The 24,448-nt window shown below is 40.9% G+C and overlaps 1 protein-coding gene across 2 annotated transcripts in view; it reads right to left on the minus strand.

Annotated features, from left to right (window-relative positions):
• HOMER2 (homer scaffold protein 2) overlaps window positions 1-24,448 on the minus strand; it is a 57,506-nt gene that overhangs the window by 12,197 nt on the left and 20,861 nt on the right. For both annotated transcript variants that reach the window (XM_075100483.1, XM_075100485.1), the window contains exons 2-3: window positions 21,925-22,081; window positions 4,515-4,646 (exon numbers count right to left, since the gene is read on the minus strand). In XM_075100483.1, the coding sequence (XP_074956584.1) occupies window positions 4,515-4,646; window positions 21,925-22,081 (289 nt within the window). The remainder of the gene's footprint in view (window positions 1-4,514; window positions 4,647-21,924; window positions 22,082-24,448) is intronic.

Below are 24,448 nucleotides of genomic sequence, written 5' to 3' on the forward strand. Positions count from 1 at the left end.
CTTGTTATGAAATTAAAGCCTTTCACTTGATTACTCTTCTGAGTGAGGCAACACGGTGGTGACAGCCCAAACTTGTGTAGCATTACCAACGCTAATTGCTACAGCAGCAGACCTGGTGTTTCTGAAGCTACCCAGATCCTGAGGCCATCTCTGTGAGTGACAGCATGGCCACAGTGTCTGATCACCAGCAGAAATTAGAGATATGGTTTCTCTCCAGTAACTGATTTCTTCTGTCTCAGATATAAACAACTGACAAATAATTGATAGTACAAAATCATGTGCCACCTCCAAGATCTAAATTGACTTTGAGCTATCAAACCACTGCAACAACAGGGAGTGCTTTTTAAATGTGAAATTACTGGGTAAAAAGTTACATAATCTTCTGTTTAGTAAATGAAAACTTGGTAAGTGTAGTCTTGAGGGGCAATGCATGTATAAATACCTAAAACCAACTAAAAAAATCATGTTCTTTCTCTCTCCATCTTTACTTCCTTCATCTTCCCTTTCCTCCATCCTTGTCCTCAGGCAGGCAAAGTTCCCCAAAATTAGCAAAACAAAGACTTGTGTGGGAAAAATGCCAACTAAACACCACCCTAATAATCCATCAGGGATTATACAATGTGCCTTCCCATGCCCCAGGAACCTGTGAGACTAAGCTGCAATATGGAGAACATTTGCTGTTACCAACGCTTGTGAAGCCTTTTAGACTAAGGCTGCTGCAGCTCATGAGCATTGTTTGATTACAAGTCTTGGCCAGTGAAATTTAACGGCAACTCAAGGATGCTACTGTGCAGTGCACAAATTATATAAAGGCTGTTAAATCTGCAGCCAGCTTCTCACCTGGAGAAAAAGATATATATTTAAATAGACCTTCTTAACATTTTATACATTAAAAAGCATTATTTTCTATGTGTAAATTTTAAGCTCCTGATCTGGCATAATATTTTATGTCTGCTACTGACAAATTCTGCCAGTGTCAGACAGATGAAACAGCTGCTCCCACCCAAAGCAGTCTCATAAATATTTCATTACCCTCTTGGTTTGCAGAAGGCTGGGCAATGGGATGTTCCCATGGGGGAGCACTGCTGTGCTGTGACCCACAAGGCATGTGTCACTTTGCCTGTGGTTTTCTCTGGATGAGTCTTCAGTACTGGGAAGATCGGCAGCAAACAAAACTATTTACTCCAGTAAGTGGCCAGTAATTAGCTACAGCACAGCCAGTGCACTGCCAGCACCGAAGCTGGTTGGACTGGGAGGCTGCGCTGCGTGCTGGGGGCAGGGCCAGGCTCTGCTCTGAGCTTTCTCCCCTGCAACATAGCACCTGGCAAATACTGCACACATAATGTGCGTGCATGCATAGAAATGAAGCCCAGTGCTCCCCAGATGCTGGCTGCAGTGGCGTTATGATGTGTACAGGCTGGGTTTACTGAGTTTCTCACCTGTATAAATCTTTGTCCCTATGCCCTTGACTACCTACAGCTCCTCAGATAGTACGTCTGTGTTGAAGCATCCTGAATGATGGGGTTTTTTTACCTAACCACTTCATGCGCAAACCACATGACTACCTTTACAGGACCAGCCCTGCCTTTTCATCACACCCAGGAACACCATTAATTCTCACCTATTTCGATTTGGCTGTAGCAATGTATGAATATGTCTTGAGACCTTTTTGAGACACAGGGTGAGATGGGGGGAAAGGAGGGTCAGCGAGTCCTGCAAGAGGTGAAAAAGACCCTGAGAGCAGGACATAAACTTTAAGCCCTGGGATTCTCCCAATCAATGTGAATGGTAATTAGGTTACTAGGTCACTGAATGCAGTTTTCATTAATGGCTCATGTTTAATTTGAACTGCTTTTCCCTATAGATATGGATTAATGCTTAAGTATCTCAAGAGAAGAAAGGCATTAGAAAGAGGCAATATCTTTTATTAGGTCAACCAATATACTTAAAAATGCACACATTTTTAGGTGTGCTAATCTCTTCTCATGTCTCATTATTAATTGTTTTCAGCAGACATTCTTCAGCTTTATTTATTTATTTATTTAAAACCAGAGCTGTTGATGTCTGGTTTAGGGGAGTTTTACTGCATCCTTCCAATTCTTGACTAAGAGCTTCAATTATTTCCAGTAAAAATGGCAAGCTTTAATTTATATCTTTTATAAGAGTATAATGATATCAACAAAAAAATGAAACTTGATTTTAGTATTCCAAATACACTTACACATCTGTAATCTCTCCATCATCTCTGATCTTTCATACTAATGGTTCAATAATTAAACTGAAGAGCACGGATGATAAAGGATATCTTTGTCCCATTGCTTTGCATGGTGGTAATAAACCAGGTTTTCTAACGTTTTCCAGATAGATAACTGTCAGATTTTTTTTTTTTTTTAAATAGATCATCTTAAGCCATTTAAGAAGTGCTCCCCTTAAGCTCCCCTTCAATATACTGACCAGAAAAGGTCTTTCTGCTGATTTGGAAAGTTTTTCCTGCAAGTAGAAGGCTGTGTTATCAGCAGTGGACTCTTCAGCAGATCCTGCAGTGTAAACAGTGCAAACTGATCTGGAGAGAAACACAGCTGGTGCTGGGGCCTCTGTGCCCACATGACGTTTTTCAGACTGGCTCTAGTCGGGCCACTTGAACATTAAAGGGCTGCTTTCTGACACCAGCATTAAATTTATTAATTTAATGTAATTTAAATTAATTACATTTAATTTAATACCAGCATTAAATTTATACGTGTTTGGACAGTTTTGGAGAATATGATAAAATCTTTCTGATTAGGGTGCAAGGACCTCCAAAGGTACCTTGTGCCCTGTTATACCAGCACTGAGGTACCATGTTGCCACCTGTCATGTTGCAGAGGCATGACTTCAGTAATTACTTTTATTACTTATTATTACTATTACTTATTATATTATTTTATATATTACTTATTATATTAGATTAGCAATTACTACCCAATGGTGCTAATTCTTTCATTTGGTGTCCAAAGGTTGCAGTGTATCATGCTTATCTGCTACCCACAACAAACTATTCTCCTAGGTCCACTTTAATCCTCCCATATTCCCATACCACTTATTTAGCTATTATGAACACCTTTTTGCCACAGGAGTGGAAAATATGCATAGGTGAAGTGACCAGTCCTCTTTACTTGATTAAGCATCATAAAACATAACCAGGCACCTTTACGGCCATCCGAAGACCAAAAATAATTTCATGTGAAAAGTAAAAATACACTTTACCTTTAAGAAACATTTGCAAAAAATGCAATTCTCTGGAAATTGCAATAACTCAGTAAGACAGACTTAGTGAACTAAATTCCTATAACAATTTAGTTAATGGAAAGGTCTCCTCCTTCTACCGTAATAGCCTGCTTTTGCTATTTTAGATGCTACAAGAAACATCTTGCTCTCCTGATTCTTTTCAACAACACGAGAACCCATGGGCCATGCCCAAGGACACAATGTTGAGTTAACTGACAAAACCCAGTGCCAAGTAGCCATGTTTCAAGTGTCAACTATGTATTAGATAAGTAGGGGTTTTTTTACTGCACAAACATACATCTCAGCTGCTTGATAAGCACTAGATTAGACTTGGTGGTCTCACCAATGACAAGGATGTATTTTAAACCATTGGCAATTCATTACAAGAGGCAGCTCTAGACTTTATAAGCCCGCTGCTCTAGCCAGTCCCTGGTCTAGGGAAGTGTTGCAGTAATACCAGACCCATGTTTGGGGTGCAGCTCCAAGACACAGCTCTGCCAGCAAACTTGGCATCAGACCTCCCTGGCTACTCCTCCCCCATCTCTGCCACAACTCACTGTCACCTTCCCAGGTCTGTGATAAAATTGCTTTGGGTCAGGGCTGCAAATCACACCACTGAGCTGAAATGCCAAAAAATGCAGTATTATTTTAACCCAGACCAGTTTATCAAGCCTCCTGAGAGCACAGCCCCACCAATAGTGGTATCTGCAAAACCAGGGCGCCAGCCAGCCCCAGGGGCTGGCAAGTCTACCTTGGTTGGCTACCAATGGCAGCAAGTCATCAGAATGCACATTTCTGAGGCTGGAATAACAACTCCTTTCCTTCAGCAACATCAGGCAGCCCTAATGCTGACAATTCCAGCATATCAGTGGTTCCCTTTGCATTTGGTGCCACTTTCGACTGAAATGAGCACACAGGGCAGGGAGATGCCACAAAAAAAAAATACTTCAGAGTTCAGGTTGTTTCTGTAAACACAAATGCTTTCGGCCACACTGGGCAAAACACTGTCAAGATCACCTCTCTAGTACCATCGCCAGTGGTCAGATTTAATCTATAGTTTTGACCATATAGTTTGCTATGCTGCTTCTGTATATACAGACACTGGGTAATTATAGCAGACGGGCAACTTGCACAGATGAACAGGACCTGCAGAAGTATACAGCTCAGAAGAGGTCAGATGGGTATGTGCAATTCTTCATTAATAAGAAACAAGACAGCCTTTGCAGAAATTCAGTGAGCTCCGGTACCTTCGTCAGCTGCTGCTCGGAGGGAAAGCCCAACCCAAACACAGTATTTGCTCTGCTGTCCGCCCACTGGCCAAACTTCTGCGATGTTTTAGTGAAGGTCATGTTAGGTGTGATTGTGCTGTTTATGATCACCTGTTTAAAAACAGATCAAAAAAGGATTAAAAAGTAGAAGCCACATTGGAAATGCATACCCTAGTAATGATAGCAACGATCCAAAGCAATTAGCATTCTAAATTGGGAAACTGCTGTATTCAGAAGATTTTTTTCCCCCAAAACAAAACAGTTTCTATCTTGTCTTACTACATGCAAGAATTTTGATGTTTTGTCTTCTTTTTCCAAAGTACAGTCACAGTCCTGCAGTTAAACACTGCTGCAGGAATGTCACTGAACTCAATGCAACAGCAGGGACAGGAACTATAAAATAAACCTGGCAGAAATGCTGATGCAAAATCCTCTTTTTTCAGTGTTACAAAGGAACATGGCTACTCCCACCACCCTGCCAGTCACCTGGGGTGGCCCAAGGCCTCCAAGCAGAGTGTCCACCAGCAATGCCTGCCCTCAGACTGGAAGACCAAAGAGATATTTCTGCATTTGGCCTCGGGCCTCCACAAGTAGGATGCCTGAGATGTCAGAAATTACAAAAAAAAAAACAAAAGAAAAGAAAACAACAACAACAAAACAAGACAAGGAGAAACTGGTAACTTAGTAATGAGTTTCACTTGGGAGGGTGGTGAAGTGCATCACCCACAATGCACATGCAGTATCAAATATGGGACCTCAAGACAGATATGCTGCCACTATACACAAGTTAATGAATACCTTCTTCACCACCAGCAACCCTGAAAGCAGCAGTGGCTCTTGTAATTAAAGAAATAGCCAACACAAGGAAGGCTGTTGGGATGAAGTCTCTATGGAACTTGGTGTAACAAGCATAAAAAGTAATCTTGCAAAAAGGAACGAGATATATGCCAGTTCATTACCAAAAATCTTAACTTTATTTTCAAGATACACATTATATGAGTCCAGAGACTCCTTTCCCTGGAAATTAATTCATGTACAATGTTCTTTCTGCCAACAGAATAGGAGCTTTCTTTAGTAATGTGTACCATCATTTCCAATATGCAAATTATGAAGTAATTAAGCCAAATCTGTGGGACAGTTTAATTAACATGATCAGGAAGTATCCTGGCAACATCATTTACTATGTATTCCAAGCAGTTTTTTTCCTAAGCTATCATTTACATTTAGCAAAAAAGTGTGAATTAAATTTACCAGAGAAAAATCATTACTGCCTCCGTCCCCTCCCTAACTTCTGACCTCTGTGCCGATGCTTTTATTTGTTTTCTTAGAAGTTGCTCAGCTTCAGTGGTTCCCTCTTTTTGCATCACCACTTTCAAATAAACATACGATTTTCTGCCATTTCCTACCACTGAAAGTTTCACCAAAAGGATCAAAAGAGATGAGGCCCAGGTGGCTGATACTCCTGAAATTGTTTTTTGCATGGGAATAATCAGAGAAGAAAGTGGGAGAGGTGATCCTGCAACCAGAGCTGACCAACACATACCATACCGGCATCAGCTTTCAGGGTCAAAACATCTTTTTGAATGGCCGGTTGACAGGCAGAGGTATAAGCAAAGCTCTCCAGATGCACTCTCTTCCAGCTAAGTCACAAAGAAACGCAGCCAATATAAAAACATAAGTGCAATTTCAAAGATTTTAATGGAAAGAAAATAAAAGATTTTATGTAGGGTTTTGACATTGCAAAGGGAGTATGACAATACGAGGATTGCATGATACAGAGAGTCACAAGAACAAGAGCAAAAGCTACCACCAACCCAGAAAAATCAGGATGCTTTCCAGAAACTTTAAGGAAAGTGCTATATGTATATTTCTTCTTTAAAAATCTTACATCAGACAGATGAACTACTTACAAATGTTTAGTTTCTCAAGTTATAGAATTTATTTTAGAAGCTCTGAAATACCCAGAAATTTCAAGTGATAAAAAGTATTACTTCAGTCCTACTGTGCCTATCAAATTAGACATCTGTGGGGAAAAAAACTAATAAAATGACTCATTTTCTTGAAAGGCAAAAGCCTCACTCACTAGAAGCAGACTCCAAGAAGAATAAAATTCTGCCATACCTCCTATGGTAATCACTGAGTAAATACAAATATATAAAGAAACCACACCAAAGATACCTTTTAGGCCACAGTCCAATATTATCAAAGAAGTGATAAAAGGAATAACGAAGCCTGCAAATTGTAAACCAAGAAACATCTTACTGAGCAATAAGATGAAGTACATTAGTGTACTAATGTACACCTTAGAGGTTAATTTTTTCTATAGCCAGTGCAGAATCCAAGAAAAGGTTGAGGTGATCACACACCTTCAGGAAACTGACAGTTCATCTGTTAAATTTATAATAAGCTGCAATTAGTGAAACTGCCTGGAACGTGGCTCTACCTTTTTTTCCCTTAAATCCTCCTCTGTCAGTCAGGCACTTCAGAAGTGCTGCATTCCTATGGAGAAGTGCAAACCTAAGTAAAAGCATAGGAGACTAAATCAGAGCTCATGGAAACTGTTTGGAGGAGCTGGATGCTGCAGGTACATCACACTTTCCACCTGGTCTTCCTCCCCATCCTCACCCCATCGCCCTGTCATGATTACAGGAAGATGCTGTAACATTAAACTTTGGAACCATCGGCCTGTACATTCACTTCCCATGTAAATCTGGTCATTGTTCCAGAGCAGATATAGTACATTGGCCAGGAAACGATCATGTTGATCACGTTTAGGAGAAAGAAAGGCTGTTACGCTTTCAAAGAACAACGAAAAGCAAGCCTTGCAAGCAGTCCTGCCAGGTAACCCAGCCTATCCCCCCACCCAAAGCTGGCTCATCCTTGACTACGTGAGACCAGAAGGAAAGTACTCCCCACCACTCCTCCATCTCCTGGGCAGGAGGCCTCCAGCCAGAGCAGAAGGCAGGGGAAGCTTTGGTGGCCACCGCAACAGGAACGTTCAACCAAACTGGGGAAATTTTCTTTTTTCATTAAAGGATGAGTCAGAATTTTCAAGTTTCAAAGGAAGAAGGAGCTGAGAAGAAGGGCACAGAAGAGAAAGGACACACTTGAAAGCTGCTGTGGGCAGGATGAGCCCACAGGGTCTTTTCCACCCCTAACAGCGATCCAGTATTATAATTCTATAAGAAAAGGCAACTCATCAATTCAAATGGGGTCCTACAAAATAACTTTGCGTTTGGTCCTCATTCATATAATACACACACAGTGCAATTCCAGCTGCATCAGAAAACAATAAACTTGTGGACTTCCATCCAGGATAATGGATTCAAAAGACAAACTACTCTCTAATCAAATGCAGTCAATCCCTGAAGCAGTTAAAGAGTTCTCCCTAAAGACAAAGGCAAAGAGGAGCATGATATAATAAGCACCTTACAGAATAATAAACTCATTCATCATACTGAGTTGTCTACATGCAGTTAAAAAAAATATCTGCCTTTGCTCTCATCTAAATACAAGCATATCAGATGGCAAACATTCCTGATGCATCCACATAAGCCAAACAGAATCTCACACTAATTTCACTTCCTTTGGGAGAAAAACAATCCTGACAGATCTAAATTTTTATTTAAAGATGACACAGAAGAATTTTCACAGTGCAAGGTAGTGCTACATCAACCAGAAATGACTCCAGACATCTAGAGACACACCAGGTATATTCATCAGATAAAAGTGAATGCAAATAAGCTGGTGTAGAGCAGAACATTCACAGACTATAACACACCCATCCTGCTGCCTTCCCACAGAGAGAAAATGCCAAATAAATTGAGCAGGGAGAGGTCACAAGACTACCTGAGTCCGTAGAAGGAAAAAATATGTACTGGCAGCTCACGCTGCTTATAATATATGAGCAGTGCCCATATATACAGCTGCCATTTCTTTTAGAGGATACTTTGAGAATTTAAAGGGTTCCCCTCCCACACTCCATGTATCACAACACTGCACTAAAGAAGCAAAGCTGATGTGGCTCCTGAAAATAAATTTTCCCAAGTCACCATTTCATTAACGTAAGGTGAACATGCATGCCGGCTGGCTGGAGTCCAGCGGGAGCGGAGCTGGAGCAACACATGGGGGTTTGCTGGCTTGGCTCGCAGCATACACCCTGGTCACATTGGCCCTTGCTTGCCAGATTCACAAGAGGGGAAAGCAGAGATGAGAGCAGGCTCAGCTCCAAGGGGAAGAGAGCAGTGATTGTGGTGGGCATTTGGCAGAGCCACCAGCACAGCCCGGAGGAGGAGGGCCAACATGCCAGCAGGAATTAGCCAGGATACTTCCTCTGATGAGACACCCACCAAAGGGGATGATGAGCCAATGCAGCCAGCTCTGTCAAAAGCTTCTTTACCTGGGAAAAGACTGAAATAACATCTATGAAATAGCTAATTAATATATTAGCCAATGTATTTCAGAACTGTCTTGAATTAAATCAGAAAAGGGCCTCTTGTTCTGGGACAAGAGTGTCAAATTAAGAAGTTGCCTGGAATTTTCCCTTTAAATTCACATCACCTGTTACTCTGAAGTAACCTCACCTCCAGAAAAGCCCCAGGGCTCAAGGCCATAGGACCACTCATTAAGAAGTCACTACATTAAAACCTCCCCATTTCATTTTCACACCTCTGAATATGTGCTTTCCAGTTTGCAGACCTTGTGAAATTTAATTTCCCTAACCCACCAGGCTGCTAATCTTCAGTAAAGATGTATCCCAGTCTAAAAACAGAATTGAAGAGGGAAAGAAGCTGCTAATCCTCTGGTCACAGCTATCACAGGCTCAGCAGGTTCTTCCAGCTCATCAAGTTGCCGTGAATTAGTGAATTACTGGATGTGGAGATAAGGAGACAGGGACGTCTTTGCAGAGAAATTCTCCCTCTATCCCAAATATCCAGCAGCTCCCTCGTGGAATTAGCCCACGGACATTTCCATGATTTGCACTATCCTTCATGACCTGCCATTCTCCCTATCTCTGCTGACAGCTTCTAGGCCAACATGTAACGTCTTTTCACCAATACGTCACTGGTGATAAACCTATCATCTCATGTCTACTCCTACAAAGCCAGCACACACATACATATTGTTAATCAAGACAGTGTTATTGAAGGGAAAAAAGAGAGTTCCTTGCTGAGGCCACCTAACAGAATAGAGCAGGAGCAGCATAAAGACATGCTCACAGCAGCATAAGAACTTGGGGATGAAAGAAAGAACAGCCTTTGGCCAAAACAGTGAACCTGTAATGCAGGAGGATTAATTTTAGTTGTTTTACAAATCAGGGCCAGCAGATGTGATCAAATCTTTCTCCCCGCCCTTCCTGCTAAGTCTTTGTAGAAGGTGCTTAAAAAAAAAAAGCAACAGCACTTGTTCTAGCTTTGCTCCATCTGCTGCGCCTGACACTTCCGTGGTGCTTTACCTGGGACAGGTTGAGGGTATGGATTAATTAGATTGGAAGCATTGTAAACGTATGTTAAGAAGAACATTGGGTGTCTCCATTTTGCTGTTCCTCCTGCTCTGCTCCACTGTTTGTGTGTAACTAAGGGAGCCCAGAGCATAGGGTAGGCAACAATTGGCAGCACATCTATTACCAGACTTTTGTGCTGGGTACCCATCATTTTAGCCCTACAGTGCCAGTAAGCCTGGCCAGCCTCTGCTTTTCAAGAATTACTGTTCTACACAGTTAACCAGGACAGTAGTTATTTCACCCAGCGATGGACTCCAAAAGCTTCCATAAGTACATCATGTATTTCTGCAGGAGACAGGAGAGGAAGGGGAACCGCAGTGATTCATCCGCACTCTGCAAAGAAGATGATGCCAGGACGCCTTGCAAGCTGCAGAGGACTTGCTGCAGTCCAAAGCATTTACTTCCCAACCTGAGCTCCCTCTGCAGAGAGGGAATCAACCTCTATGGATAAAGCATCTCACATGCTGCTGCCACTTGCTTTTTTGGGGAAAAGGGCCATTTGTACAGTTGCACATAGCTTTTTTTTTCCCTTCCCTCACCTTGCATCCCTGGGATAATTCAATGAATCATGAGGTCCATTTTTAACCCCAAAAGCAAAGAAATCAAACAAAAACCATACAGCTCTTGTCCTCCTTCATGAAAAAAGATGTAAAAATAGCCCCCCTTCTTCAATAAGAAGACTAATAACTGTTTTTCCTCTGGTAAAATATTTCTGTTGCAAAGCCCTTACTGAGAACCTGTCTAAATGCAAGGGAAGTGGGTTCATGATTATGTGAATTCTATTAAGTGAATCTCCTGCTACACCTACTCCACTGCGCTCTTTTTCTTCCCAAGGTAATTAACATCTCTGCAGAGTTGCCTTCCCACCTCCTCCACCCAGTCTAAATCTCTAAAATCTCCTATTTTTGCTTTGACATCTGACTAGATTTTTTTTTTTCCTTTTAGGCACAGCACACACATCCACCCACCCACACGATTCAGAGCACCAGCAGCTGTTTCATGAAGAAAATCTACAGCAAGGATTTTCAAACCCTCTATACTGGAACAAATTGTTACCCACAAATTTCATGCAATGTTTTACAAAATATATAAACCAAGGTGCTTGTGTGTTATTTTCACACAAGAAGTAAGATTCTAACTTCTCAGAGACAGAGAGAATAATACAGTGGAGACTCCTTATTCTTTCAGAGCTACTAAAGTTGGGGTGAGGGAGAAGGTTGTGTTATATACAATTAGATACAATGAAAAAAACCCCATAGTTATATCACATCCACACTTCGGAGGATTTAATAAAAGCATATAGGCTCTGTGCAGAGTATAACCACATCCCTGTATGAATCACTGAAGCACTGGTCATTTTCTGCATCCTTCAAGCTGTATGACAACAGCTTCACTTAAGCCTGAAGGTCCTTCTGCAGAGGTCAGAAATGGCATGGCCATATGGCATCACTAAAGACGACTCTACTCTTTAACAACCTACACACCCCAGAGAGCGGTCAGCAATGGGATAGCTTACTACTTTCTCTCTGAAATCTGCAAAAACAGTCCCTTGGTGTGAGGAATGGCCAAGAAGGGCAGGTACATTATTTTCAGGAGATGACAGGATCTACTTGTTACCTTCTAAAGCACTTTGAAGTGGTCACTGTAGAATGACAATCAAGGGCAACCAGGTCTAACAACTCTTAGGAGCAATACACTAACATAACTGAAGATACAAGGTATCTATAAGATAATATAAAATCCCAATCCTGCATCCTCAGAAATGCTTCACCCCTTTTTTTGCTGTCAGAAAATAAAGCTAGGTGGAGGTTAGCTTGGGTTCATGGGATCATCTTGTTCACTCCTCAGGGAGAATCAGCTTTGGACTTCAGCTAGTATTTAATGGTTGACAGTCATTTATACTGTTCCTCATTTTCCATCTAACAACCACTGTGCCATTGGATGCAACTTTGCAATCCACAATCAAGAAAGAAGTGATGTTTGGGGTTTGTTTGGTGGGGTTTTTTTTGGTAAAACCAGGAAAATATCACCTTGAATTATGTTTGATGCTCAAATTTTAAGAATACACAATACATTGCAGTTTATTTATAAACTCCATCTGGCATGACTTGATTAGCATGTCTGATACATTAACTCTCTGAATAGGGATTTCCAAGGATTAGATACCTCTGGCACTACAACACGGGGGTAGAAGGGAACAAATAATTCAGATAGCTGTTTCAGTGGACATGAAATCCTTAGAGTTTCATAAAGCACAGCTTATGGGAATTATTACTTTCAGTAGCTAAACTTAAAAAAAAGGGAATAAAAGTCCCAGATTATGAAACCAAGAGCTAACCAGTGTTGCTTGCATTGCAATTTTGATAGAAGTCCCTAATACCCTGGGAAGAGGATGTGGAAAGCTCAAGGAGATGGAGCATGTGCTCAGTTCACCTTTGGGCACCAGCTTCCTCAGTCCTCTTATAATTTATTTTGGAAGAAAAAGGCAGCAGCACAATGCAAAACATGCAAGCAAGCTGAGCACCACTGTGCTCCCTAGAATCTGGTGAGCAGGTATGAAAGTTTTACCATCTATAAATTCACCTATTTTAGTCTCATCCCATAGGTTTTGCTTTGCTAACGAAACAAAAAAGATGAGGGAAAACATCTATAAACTCTACCATGTTGTGCCTGTGTTGATGATGTTACTAAAAACATTTTTCCCCCCCTCAATTTTCAACTAACTACAAGCATGGATTATTTTCACCAAAAAGTTGTTCAAGATCCTTCAAAAGCTTTGCCAAGTTCAAGGACCATGACATAAACCAGGCATCTTTTGCTCGATTCCTGGTTTCTTTACAATAACATCACATGGTTTAATTAACCTCTCTGGCATGTTGAGATGCCACATTCATATTTGAGTCTGGTGACGAGAAACAACTCTGTGTGAGGCAGCTATGTGCTGAAACACTTTCTTTTACAGAGCTTTTCTGAAAAATTTTATGGAGAAGTTTTAGAAAGGAAAAATCTACCCAGACCGGTTTCCCTGCTTGCTGATGAACGGTACAGCAAGAAACCCTCCAGCACAGATTCTTAGCTTTCCTTTTTTCACCTTTTTTAAAAGTAACAAACTGCATTTCTGAAAATGTTTCTGCAGTCTCCTGGATTCAGTTGTGTGTGGTCTTTCCAGAGCCAGTGACACATGCACACACTGTACATATAAGCAGAAAAATGAGCCAGATAGGATCAAACAGTGACAGATGTACTTCTGTTGTTCTGTCAAGGATACAGCTGTTGCCAGCACTTTGTTATCTTTTCTCCTAAGCTTACTAACTGGCTTCTGAAGGATTTACTTCCAGAAATAATCCAGACAATGAACAGAGGATTTTTCACATTTCAAAGTTAATGATGTGGAAAGAGATTAATATAGAAACATTTAAGTGATATTTAAGTGATGAGTTCTACAGCTCTAGACTTTTTTTTAAAAAAAAAAAACACCAAAAACAAAAAACCAAAACACATCCTCAGCAGATGATCATGATTTCTGGTTGATGCAGTCTCAAGGGACCCACCAAATTTCCTGGTATTTACCGTGCTCCATTTCTCAGCTTTTGACAAGCTCTCTTTCACCTGAAGCCCCAAGTCTTGTTTGTGCAAACATTTTTAAATTTCCTTCCATTCCCAGCTCACCTCCACCAGTATCAGCAATTCTGTAATTGCCGCTGCAGTTAAGCCCCAACAGTATTTTTTTTATCCTCTGAATACTCAAGGACCTGTCCACACAAGCACACCCAATGTTACTAGCTCTACCTAGCTAAAGCAGTCTTGGCAACTCATGAAAATTCTCCTGCAGACACAACTCCAGGCAATGTACTATCCTCCCAATTACTAAATCATGGACCTCCCCTCAGCCTGAATTTCTGAATACTTGATATCACCCTAAGCAAATAAAGGGTGATGTAAGTGGGTAGGCTCACCCTTGGCCAACTGCTCTGCTTCTCCTTTATGCTTTATTTCTTCGTCACCAAATTCCAAAGAAAATGTTCTCAAGCTATTTTAACTTCTACAGAGAAATAAAAACTCTAGTAACTTTAGTCAAGCTGAGTATACCACAAACGTAGACAACACAAATATTTTTATCATCATCAGGAACTGTTATTTTCCTTAATTTCATTCGCTCTTATTTCAAAGATGTCTTTAAGAAGAATGTGAAGTCTTGGCGTGTATAGCAGAAGGATCCAGTGCACACCTCAGTGTGCTCACCCAACATAGATACTGATCCTTGTTTTAAAATGTGCATTTAATTGTCTATTTGCATCCGCCCTGCTTCAACTTCCATTAACCCCAACATTCACATTTCTCTTTGAAAGTCCACAGACTGAATGATTTATATCTCCACAGGATCCCTTGGGAGCATAACACTTTGGGCACACCCTGCGCCTTTGAAGTGCCTAACCCACCACCCTGTGCAGACACCTTCCTGCCACCCCAGCTGCAGGGCTGCTGCTGAGCCAGCACCAGCACCCTAGCCTTCACCACAGCAGCAACCTCTGCCTAGGAGGCACCAGCATCACCCACTGATAGCAAGTTTTGCGTAAATTGAGAGTTCCCCCTGAATCACTCAAAGTGATGCTAAAAAACTCTGGAAGCTGTATCACCACAACCCTATCATCTTTAAATGAAATCAGGAAACAGCTATGAAAAATATTATTTACTGCAGGTTGTTTCACTATCTGAATGAGAGACCAGTTCCTGCTTAGGTTAGGCTGGTGCACTATGACTTGGAGCAGGACAGATGTTCTGCTCTTAATCTGCTCACCATACAAAATGAAGGGAACTTCTCTAAGAAAGGAGCAGCTGACCCTCAGAGAGCAGCCCTATCCAGCTTCATTATTTACAGCAACAACAAGCCTAAAAGGGACTGCAAAAAGTCACTAGAGCCTCTTCAGGCATCTTTTACAAAGTACTTTGTTTAGCACAGTTGGTACTGTAACATGTCTCGGGCAGACGAGCATCATTCTCCAGCATGGCCTGGGAAATCTGAACCAGGAAAGGTCCACACTGCAACTGCCTTATGAAGCAAACTCATCTGATGAAAGTGATTGAATGGCATCAAATTATTTTAAAGGCTCTGATATGGACTCACAGTATATAAATACTGATGATATTACAGTTGCTCTGTCTCAACAGTAAAGTATTTATCTATTATATGATGTATATATAAAGATCATAAAACCATAACTAATGTTTTTACTTAATAGTCATCTCGTTAGCGTAAAAGCAATGAAGACAGGATTATGCATTAAAACTATATTTTATACCATGTTTTTGTATTTCAAAATATGTTCTTCCTTTTATATGGGGGGTTAATTAGTTCCATTTGTTGGAATTACTCTTTTATGGCTCCAGTATCATCTCCAGTGCTAACAACCATGTTGAAATTGGTTCCAATAGCTCATGAAAAGCTTAAACTATGATGAAGAGAAGAAGAAGGCCATCAAGTATGCTCAAATTTCTATGTTACAATCATCAGCCAGACCAGTACTGGAAATCTTTTCTTAAGGCATATGAAGGTCTCTTTTGTGGACTGATATGGACAAGAATGCAGGAATACTGGATCAGTCAACTCAGACCTCCAGAGGTCAGAACCTGGTCACCTTTCCACTGGCTTACCCTAATGCAGCCTCACTCTTAAGCTGGGATGTGTCTTTTAGGCTCTTCAAACAGTAACAAGTGTCACATACTGCCTTTTTGATTAAAGGTCCTTTTTGTGTTTGTTCTCAGTGTCAGAAGTATAAGTAACATTGAACTCATGCTCCCCCCCCATGCCGGCTTTATGGTTGGCACTCTTTCTGGGATGACTAGAAAAGAAGAGATTTCCCACCCAGCCTGGAAGGAATGGCAGGAAGGGCAAAAAGAGCACAACTGAAAAAGTTTGGGGAAAAAAAAGAAATATCCATCTCAGTTACACAGAAGTGAAAAAAGTTTTGAAAATCTGGAATAAAAAAATATTTACTGCTAATTTAATCAGATTTTACCAGCAGGGTCTCTCTAGAAATCAGTCCTGCCAATGCTGCGGTCAGCAAAACAATCTTCAGGGCAAGGAGCAGGGCATTTCAGCAGCTGTCTTGGACCCCAGCAGCACCGTGCTCCTCCGGGATGCGCACAGCACTCCTGACAAGCAATGGCCATAAATAAAACTAGGGCAGGCAAAACTGGAAATAAAAGAATCTTTGTCCCTTTGACAAAACACATATATATGCTCACCCACACCTTTCAAAATCATAGCATTTAATTCAGGATTTCTTTATACACATTAAAAGAAAAGGCTACACACCACTTTGTAAGATCACTTTTCATGTACTTTTACATTCCTTTATCTTTGGCCACCCAAGGCTGTAAAACATCCTCTGATCATTTCACTGCAAAATTGTTAAACATGATATTTTAGGTAGTTAAAAAAACTTAGGTATTAAAAAAACTTTAGGTATTTAAAGAATATAAAACACAGCACATCACTCCACATAATTCATTGAGTGTGGGGTCAGGCGAACACACACTGATACTCTGAATGTCAAGAGGGAAGGTGGTGATGTGACCGTTTCTGCTACACGTTATTGCAAACCAGATCCATGAGGTCTTAGAGGCACAGTTAAATGCTGCCACAGCAACACGGGCCCCTGGCAAGGTATGCATTGCCAGAAGCCTTTTTTAATTCAGTGCCAAAAATTTTGTAATATCTAAATTACTTGGTAGGTTTTTCCTGAGAAACAGTTGCTATTGGTTTAATGGCTGAATTTACGTCAATGAAAGAAAAAAAAAAGAACATAAAGAACTAGCCAGATGAAGGAATTTCATCTGTGCTACAATACCCTGCAATTTTCTTCCTGTGAAAGGAAAGCTTCTTAAATCTAAGAGTCACCTTTTGGCAAAATACTCTAGGATATTTTTAACAACTATGTCCTAAAATAATTCAATTTCCATGGGCAAAGAAAATGATTTGTTTTGAGTCTCTGAACACAGCACTGGAAGAACTCTGAATTTCCTCCCTGTGTGCCGAGGACACCTGCCTCTGCTCGTGAGAACAAAAAAAAAAAAAAAAATCACGGTCATAAAGAGGTGGGCAGCTATTAAATTAGGTAGCAATTAGGGTTGGCACAGGAACTGAGAATGCCAGAAACACATCAAATATTAGCAGATTTACATATCACCCTTTCTTACTTCCCCAGATATCTGCTACCACAGGCTGCTGGGGCTCTGTTCCTGCCCACTTCATTCTGCTCTGGAAATCACACTATCCGGTGATACACAGTGAGTGTATCAGTGACACTCACTGATACAACCCATTATAAGCACATATATGACACTTAATCAAACAGCTTCATCATATTATATAATGTACTGTATTCACTTTGGGGAACACTATGAGTACTAATTGGCAAAATTTGGCCCATATTCTTACTAATTTCAATTTACTTCAGAAATAGACCCACTGATTTTGCTTTCCCAGAACAGCAATTTTTCTGGTTCTCTCTTCAATACTTTCACACACTTACACCCAACTTAGCTGCTGACCTTCAATATTCAAGGTAATTGTTAAGTAATAAACTCTTTCAAATGATCTAGCAACTGGGAATGAGTGTCAGCTGACAATTTTTTTTTCCTCTGAAACACAAAGTCTTTGTTTCTGTATTGTGTATTTACCAAAATTACTCTTGCAGTCTATTCATCTTTTTAATCCTGATTTAATTTTTTTTAGTCATCTGTTTAAGCATCTCAGAGAGACAACTTGGGACTGGCATCTGAGATGGCTCTTGCTGTGTCACTTTTCTTTGCTGTTGCCATCTCAGAATGTCTCACTTTATTGCTGGCTATCAATTTTTAGGATAGCTTTATGTTCCTTTTTAACAACTTATTTCTCAAAAGATAAAAATGATGCTGTTGCAATCACAGGTTAACATATGAAGATTTGAAAATGAGGACAGAATCTTGTTTCTGAGGGATTATATTTCCTTCTTCTCAATTTCCATACAGACAAGTTTCTCATCCTTTCCCCCTTGTCTACATTGTTTGGATAACAAGTATTTCCAAATTATAAAAAAATTAAACCCACCAACCAGGGAACCACTATGCGTTATTCCAGAGGATGACAGAGGGTATCAGTCTGAGTAATTTTCATGTTTTCAAACTTTCTTTTTGCCTCTAAAAGGCAGAATAATGTAGGTCACTGTTAATGAAGAACCATGTGTGTGGCTTTCTGCACACACTACACAGCAACCGAGCACTTACAAGTTCATGTTCTCCCTGTACCATCACTGTATTTTGTCATTTTTCAACAGGGTTGACTTTTGCCCACAACACTGGGCACTTTCATATGGTGAAGTCTTTTGGCTGCCTCATTAACTCTGAATCAGTGTGTGACCTTGCATTGTATTGTATAATTTCCTCCAGCATTCATTATGCTGCAGTTTAAACAGCCTCTGGCTAGAAACTTCTTAAAACATCATGATGAAATTACTTTCTTGACAATATACAAGTCAATTATAATGTAATTAAAAGATATATTAAGCTATTCCCTTGTTTAGTAATGGTATCTTGGTTAAGATCATCCAGTGTATACTTGTATGGTATCTGTGAAATATTTTGCTATAAATTGTAAGCTACTGTCCACAGCACCTATTTTTCTGTGAAAGATGCAGGAATTATAATACTTGCTCTCTGCTAGCTTTGCAAACATGAGGAATTAAAGTGGTACAAGCTCTTTTGAAACCAGGATCTCCACTTTTCAGTGCTTGACTCCCCAGGCATTTCCATGGGGTTTTTGTTGTTGTGCTGGGAGGATTTGGAAGAAACCTGGCACCTAGAAGGTGTACGCTCTCGCCTGGCTGCCCTCCATCATATCAGAACTCCTGGTTTTCAGCACGAGCCTCTTGCATATCTCTCTGCAAGGGAAGAGTTAAGCTCCCTTGACTTCATTCTGCTCCCTACCTTTACCCTACTCCCCTTCTGTCCCATTTTCCTCTTTGCTTCAATGTCCATCTTCACCACCTCTGCATGTACCAGACAGGCCCTTCTGTCCTTCCCCACAGTTTGGCAAACAGGTAAGGACCCAAAGGCAGCATCCTACTGTGTCAGGCAGAAGAGCCAATCAACTCCCCTGCCCCTTTGCCAGCCATGCTCACAAAAGGAGTTCCCAATATTCATGCCTTTAAACACATGGGCTCAGTGGTTCCCTTACTCCCTCCCCTTCAGCCCACTCCCCTCTGCCCTGTGGCACCCATCCTCACCCTTCTGCACCCTGGGGGTTTGGGGACAACATACAGGGACCTGCCAGGAAGGAGAAGGGGACAGGCTATGTCTGCTGGGAGAAGAGAGGATGGGCCTGAAGGACAGGGGACTGCAGAACGTCTGGACCTTCAGAGACAGCAGCAGCAGCCTGAGGAAGCCACTCCTGCAAGAATCTCGGCCCATCAGGTTGGTGGTACATCGGGGGAAACGAAATACTCATCCGGTTGACATTACACAGCCTGCCCCATGTTCTGCACAACAGCAGCGCTAATGGGTTTCAGCAGCCCTATGGTACTCTGCATACTTGCAATTCAACATGCTGCCCAGAGCAATACATTGAATGCTAAAATGAAATTTATGCAACTGAGTAATGAGCAATGTTTAAGTGAAGAGCCCTGTATTCTTGATAATTTTAAAATATTTTTATTGTTACTATGTAATTCAACATAAGGTAAAAAAGCCAAAATCAGTCCAACAGCTGCATGCAGTTTGGATTTAAGTGAGATTGCAAGCCAATGTGCATCATCTGTTTGTCTAAAATAAACTGTTAGAACAGCAGTTCAGACAAGGATGGAGAGTTGTAAGAGATACACATCCTTTGTTACCACCTTCCTCCTAGGGCCAAGCCCCTTAATTTACTTGAGCTTCAGCTTTTTTGTCTTTAAACACAGGTAACTTCTGCCTGTAGTGATGCTGTGATGCTAATTCATCTGGTATTTGCCAACACACAGAAGACTTCACTCTAATAAGTGAGATATATAGAAAGCAGGACAACACCAACCAATGCTGTCTATATTCTTCCTCACAGTCCTACCCAGTTTCATTTTTGGCTAGAAAAGTAGGTCAAAACACTAAACAATAGTTGTTAGATAGAGAAAAGCAATTTTTAACTTATTTGGGTATAAACACCATTCTTTTTCCAAATCAGCACTCTTAAAATGGACAGGCAGGGTAACTGGGGCCTCTCCAGAGGCAAGCATGAAGGCAGCATCTCTCTTGGCCTGTTCCTCAATCTGCCAAGGTTCAATACAAGAGGAATAATTCATGTGGCCAGCAATTGATTCTTTCTCAGGAAGTCTCGGGAAGAATTTTAATCATGGAAAGCTCACCTTCTTCTGGGACATGCTTAAAACAGGGGGGTCGTTCCTTCTGAATGTCTCTTGGGCAAATTACAAGGCAAAGCTTGGATGCGCATCTTGTTCTCAGCACACATTTTGCGGTTCTGGGCAGGACCTCTGGCTGTGGGCATATGCTGCCCCTGCAGCTTCCCTTGCCACATACAGTAATTACTTTCTTTTCATTAATTGGTCTTAATGCACGCATGCACATCCACAAATCAAATGAGTACAGCAGTCTTGCCTTAGAAGTCACACTCGCCTGGGTCTGTAAAGCCAACAGCCCACCAGCACCAGCTTCACCCAAGCAGGAGCAGGAGTGTAAGCAAATTTTGGAGGACTCTGCTTTCCCCAGCAAGTTGCAGGGGTTGTGTGCACTGACTGCAGACGGAGGCAGCCAGGGCAGTTAGCTGACATTTCTGGAAATGAACACACCAGCACAAACACGGTAATGATGGTGATATATTAATGCTGTACCGATGTCAATGAAACATCACCATCAGCTTAAGCAGGCAGTATGGCTGATTTATAAGCCAATATATAACCAAATATAGCACAGGACTTGTTCCGAAAAAAAAGTATGTGAAATAGGCATGACAGATAGAAAAGCTTTATTAAGGAATACTTTCTGTGATCTCTCTCTCCCAGGGCAGTGATATTTTAACATCCTCATCCAAACAGGAACACAGATAAACAGGCTGTAAACTTGTCTCGTTACCCTGTAGTTTATGCTTTGGCAGAAATGACCAAAGATTTTTGTACACGAGTGAAATGTTTTAACTTACACCTTTGACTGGGGTCTGCTATGGGAAAGCAGTCACCTTACAAGTTACTTCGGAGGGACTGATCAGACGGACAAATCTAGCACATAATAAGAACAGTTGTCTGAGCAACCCATTCAACCTGGCTGATAGGGATTCTTATAGGAGATACTTCAGTACACTATCTGGTAATGCAAAACAAAATACAAAAAAAGAGTAGGGGGGAAGTCTTCATGCCTAATTTGTCACCTAAGGCTGATGAACTCCAGTACGAAAGCTGAAAAAATTCAAGTGCTAACCTGTAAACAGTTCAACCAGGCACAAGTGAATATGCAGTTGGCATTTACATTAAAAGTTCTAGTCTGTACATATATGTCTCCCTGTTCCCTTTAATAAGAGAATTTTTTCACCAAAAGGCTGAGGTCTTAATCTACCTAATATGGGTGGTGGTTTTAGATACTGTGCTACAAGCTCCATTTGGACACTTAAAGCTCTTGGCTCATTAAGATCATGAAGTCAATTGATTTTATCTCTGACTAGTTTAAGTTTGGCAAAATAATTTTTAAGGTGCCCTGTGTTTTTCCTGTTATCACTATAAGTGTCCATAATGGATTATATTAGAAAAGTGAGTATTTATGACCTTAAGTGCTTAATGTAGCCCATCTATGTCTATCTTCAGCCAGGGCTGACAGTCACGATCCTCTCAGCACAGTAAACACGCCGTGGTACCATCAGCCTCCTACCTTGGCTCCATCCACACTGATAATCCGATAGCTGTTTCTCGTGCTGTCATAGAAGTAGGAAACAGTTACAGCCTGCTTGCTTGCAGGAACCCAGTTCTTCTTCGTGCTGGGGTCAATTTGGAAGACATGGGCTCTGGTGGTGAAGATGGGCTGTTCTCTGGAATAGGGAGGGACAGGAGAAATGGATGCATGAGTCTGTGGAAGATGAAATGTCCCAGAAGCCCAGCCTTGACCAGGCATGTTGAAAGCACAAGACAGAGAGCGCCTGGCAATCCCCCAAGTGAAAAGGCAGAGCAGTGACGCTGCTGAGCCACTATCCAGCCTTGAGTACCTCTCCCTGATATCGCTAAGTGACATTCAGTGCCCTAAAGTTACTGCCATAGCCCAGGAAGCAATTGGCTTTTTTCTCCCCATGTTACACTAACTCAGTACCCACCATTTCCTCAAATACTTATTTCCAAGAAAGGACACTCACATGCATTCTTTCTTTTCCCATCCACGTATTTTGCCAAAGGCAACAACAAGCCCCCCCATGGCTGGATTTCCTCCTGCCACGCATTCCTGTGAACCGTTACCTACAGCCAGCCTTCCTCTGTGGATGCACCAAGGAGTCCAGCGACCTACAGGCATGGTATAATTGCTGAAATATTAGTCTCTATCCTTAGAATCCCACTGTTCTGTGAATGTGCATGAAAATTTCATCAGATGCAAACCCAGTCAATCATCCTGGGAAGTGAGTGGGAAAAGACAGACAACCAAAACCCTGTGTGATATATATTGTCTTTCATTTTAGCTCTCAGTGGATGACGTACTGCCCCTGACACCCCACTCCTAAACATCAGCCCTCCTCGGATGCTTTTTCTCATCAAGAAAATTGTGCACACAGTGGAGGGGTTTTGTTTTACCTTCAACACATGACAAAGCAAATCACACATAAAAGCAGAGAAGGTGCAGGACCAAAAGAACAAATGTGATACACACACAGTCATCTAGGTTGAAGATCAGAATGAAGATTTACTTAAAGGCCATAAAACTAAATTAACTTCCAACTATGCCTTTAATCCAAGTTTAGAAGTAGAAGTGAATTGCAAATCAAGCTTTACAGTGCTTTTATATACATTTTTATGCTTTAACTCTTAATATAGACCGTTATATACTGTAGCTTTTAAGTGTACCTCAATATATTCTTATCACATACAAAAAATTATATCATGCATAGTTACACTTGACAGAATTATGACAGGATTCAGAAACAATTGTACCACAATAGAGTTACCGCCCAAAAATGTTTACCACATGGAAACTGAAAAGGCTGCCAGGCTGAATTTTGCACAAAGCAAATGAAAAGAGGTAGGTGAAAGGCCAGAGAGATCTCTTGCTTTCATATGCTATTCTTCCCTATTCATACAAATAATTCTGTTCTATTATTCTCCCCCCTATATTTTTGGAACTACGTTTTCATTAAAATATCTATTATGTTGAACTCCTTGTTTATCCATCCACCTGTGCATTTTTGGAACAGAATAACTTCAGGTACTATATAGAGGAACTGTATCAAACATCACACATGATCTTGACCATTGCAGTTAAATTAAAATCAAGGGGAGTAAATTTACAAATATCAAACAGATGAAGTTACTGAAGTGTAGAATTAGCTCAGGAAAGATGGAGCGAGCTTGCAAAGCCCAGCAAGTCCTCAGGAGGGAGAAAACGAAATACAGTTTTCTCCTTGCAAGATATACTCCAAGTTTTACATTTTTCCAGGGGCTACCACACAGGTTTCTGGATGGACAGCTGTGCTGAACCCTGTAAAATACTTCTATGAAACAAACTGAAATTACAATGGGACTGTCATATTACAGTTGTGTAAGAGTAGCATTTGCTTCAGGTCTTCCTTATCAGTAACACATAGAACCTGACACTCATTTCAACACACTAAAATCAATGCCGTCCTCAGGTGGGAGGAAAGAAGGGGCAGGTGTCCATAACATTTTTTAAATATTTCCATCATCCATTACAGAGGATCAGCAGTATAACACCCATGAAGGTTGTGGAGTTTGTTTGCAATAAGGAATGCAGGGAAAGGAAGTTTCCCCCAAGCTGCTTACTCTTTTACTCTAAAAATATGTACTTTCCCCAAGTGAAGAATAATTTTGAATTTATTTCACCTTTCACTTAGCTCTATATTTTTAGTGGATTCCTCTAATAATTGGGTTTGCTAATGGTAATATGACCTATATTTCACAGTCTAAACTTTCAGAAGTTTCTTCCATGCAAACCTATTCCACAAACAACTTTAACTCTATTAATTCATCTTAACAATACCAGAAAACACTGTTAAAACTATGCCTGGCCTCTCTGCAGCAGGAACAGTAAGCATATAAAGTATGTCTGGACATAATAAAGGTAGAAAGAAGGGAAAGACTATCTCCATTTTTTCAGGAGTCTGGTAGCAGCTACTGTTGTCAACAGGAGCTGTATACAAGCATCCAAGTGGATAAACCGATGGATAATGAAGCTCGGG

The sequence above is a fragment of the Phalacrocorax aristotelis genome, chromosome 7, assembly GCF_949628215.1.
Source record: "Phalacrocorax aristotelis chromosome 7, bGulAri2.1, whole genome shotgun sequence".
Taxonomy (NCBI): Eukaryota; Metazoa; Chordata; class Aves; order Suliformes; family Phalacrocoracidae; genus Phalacrocorax; species Phalacrocorax aristotelis.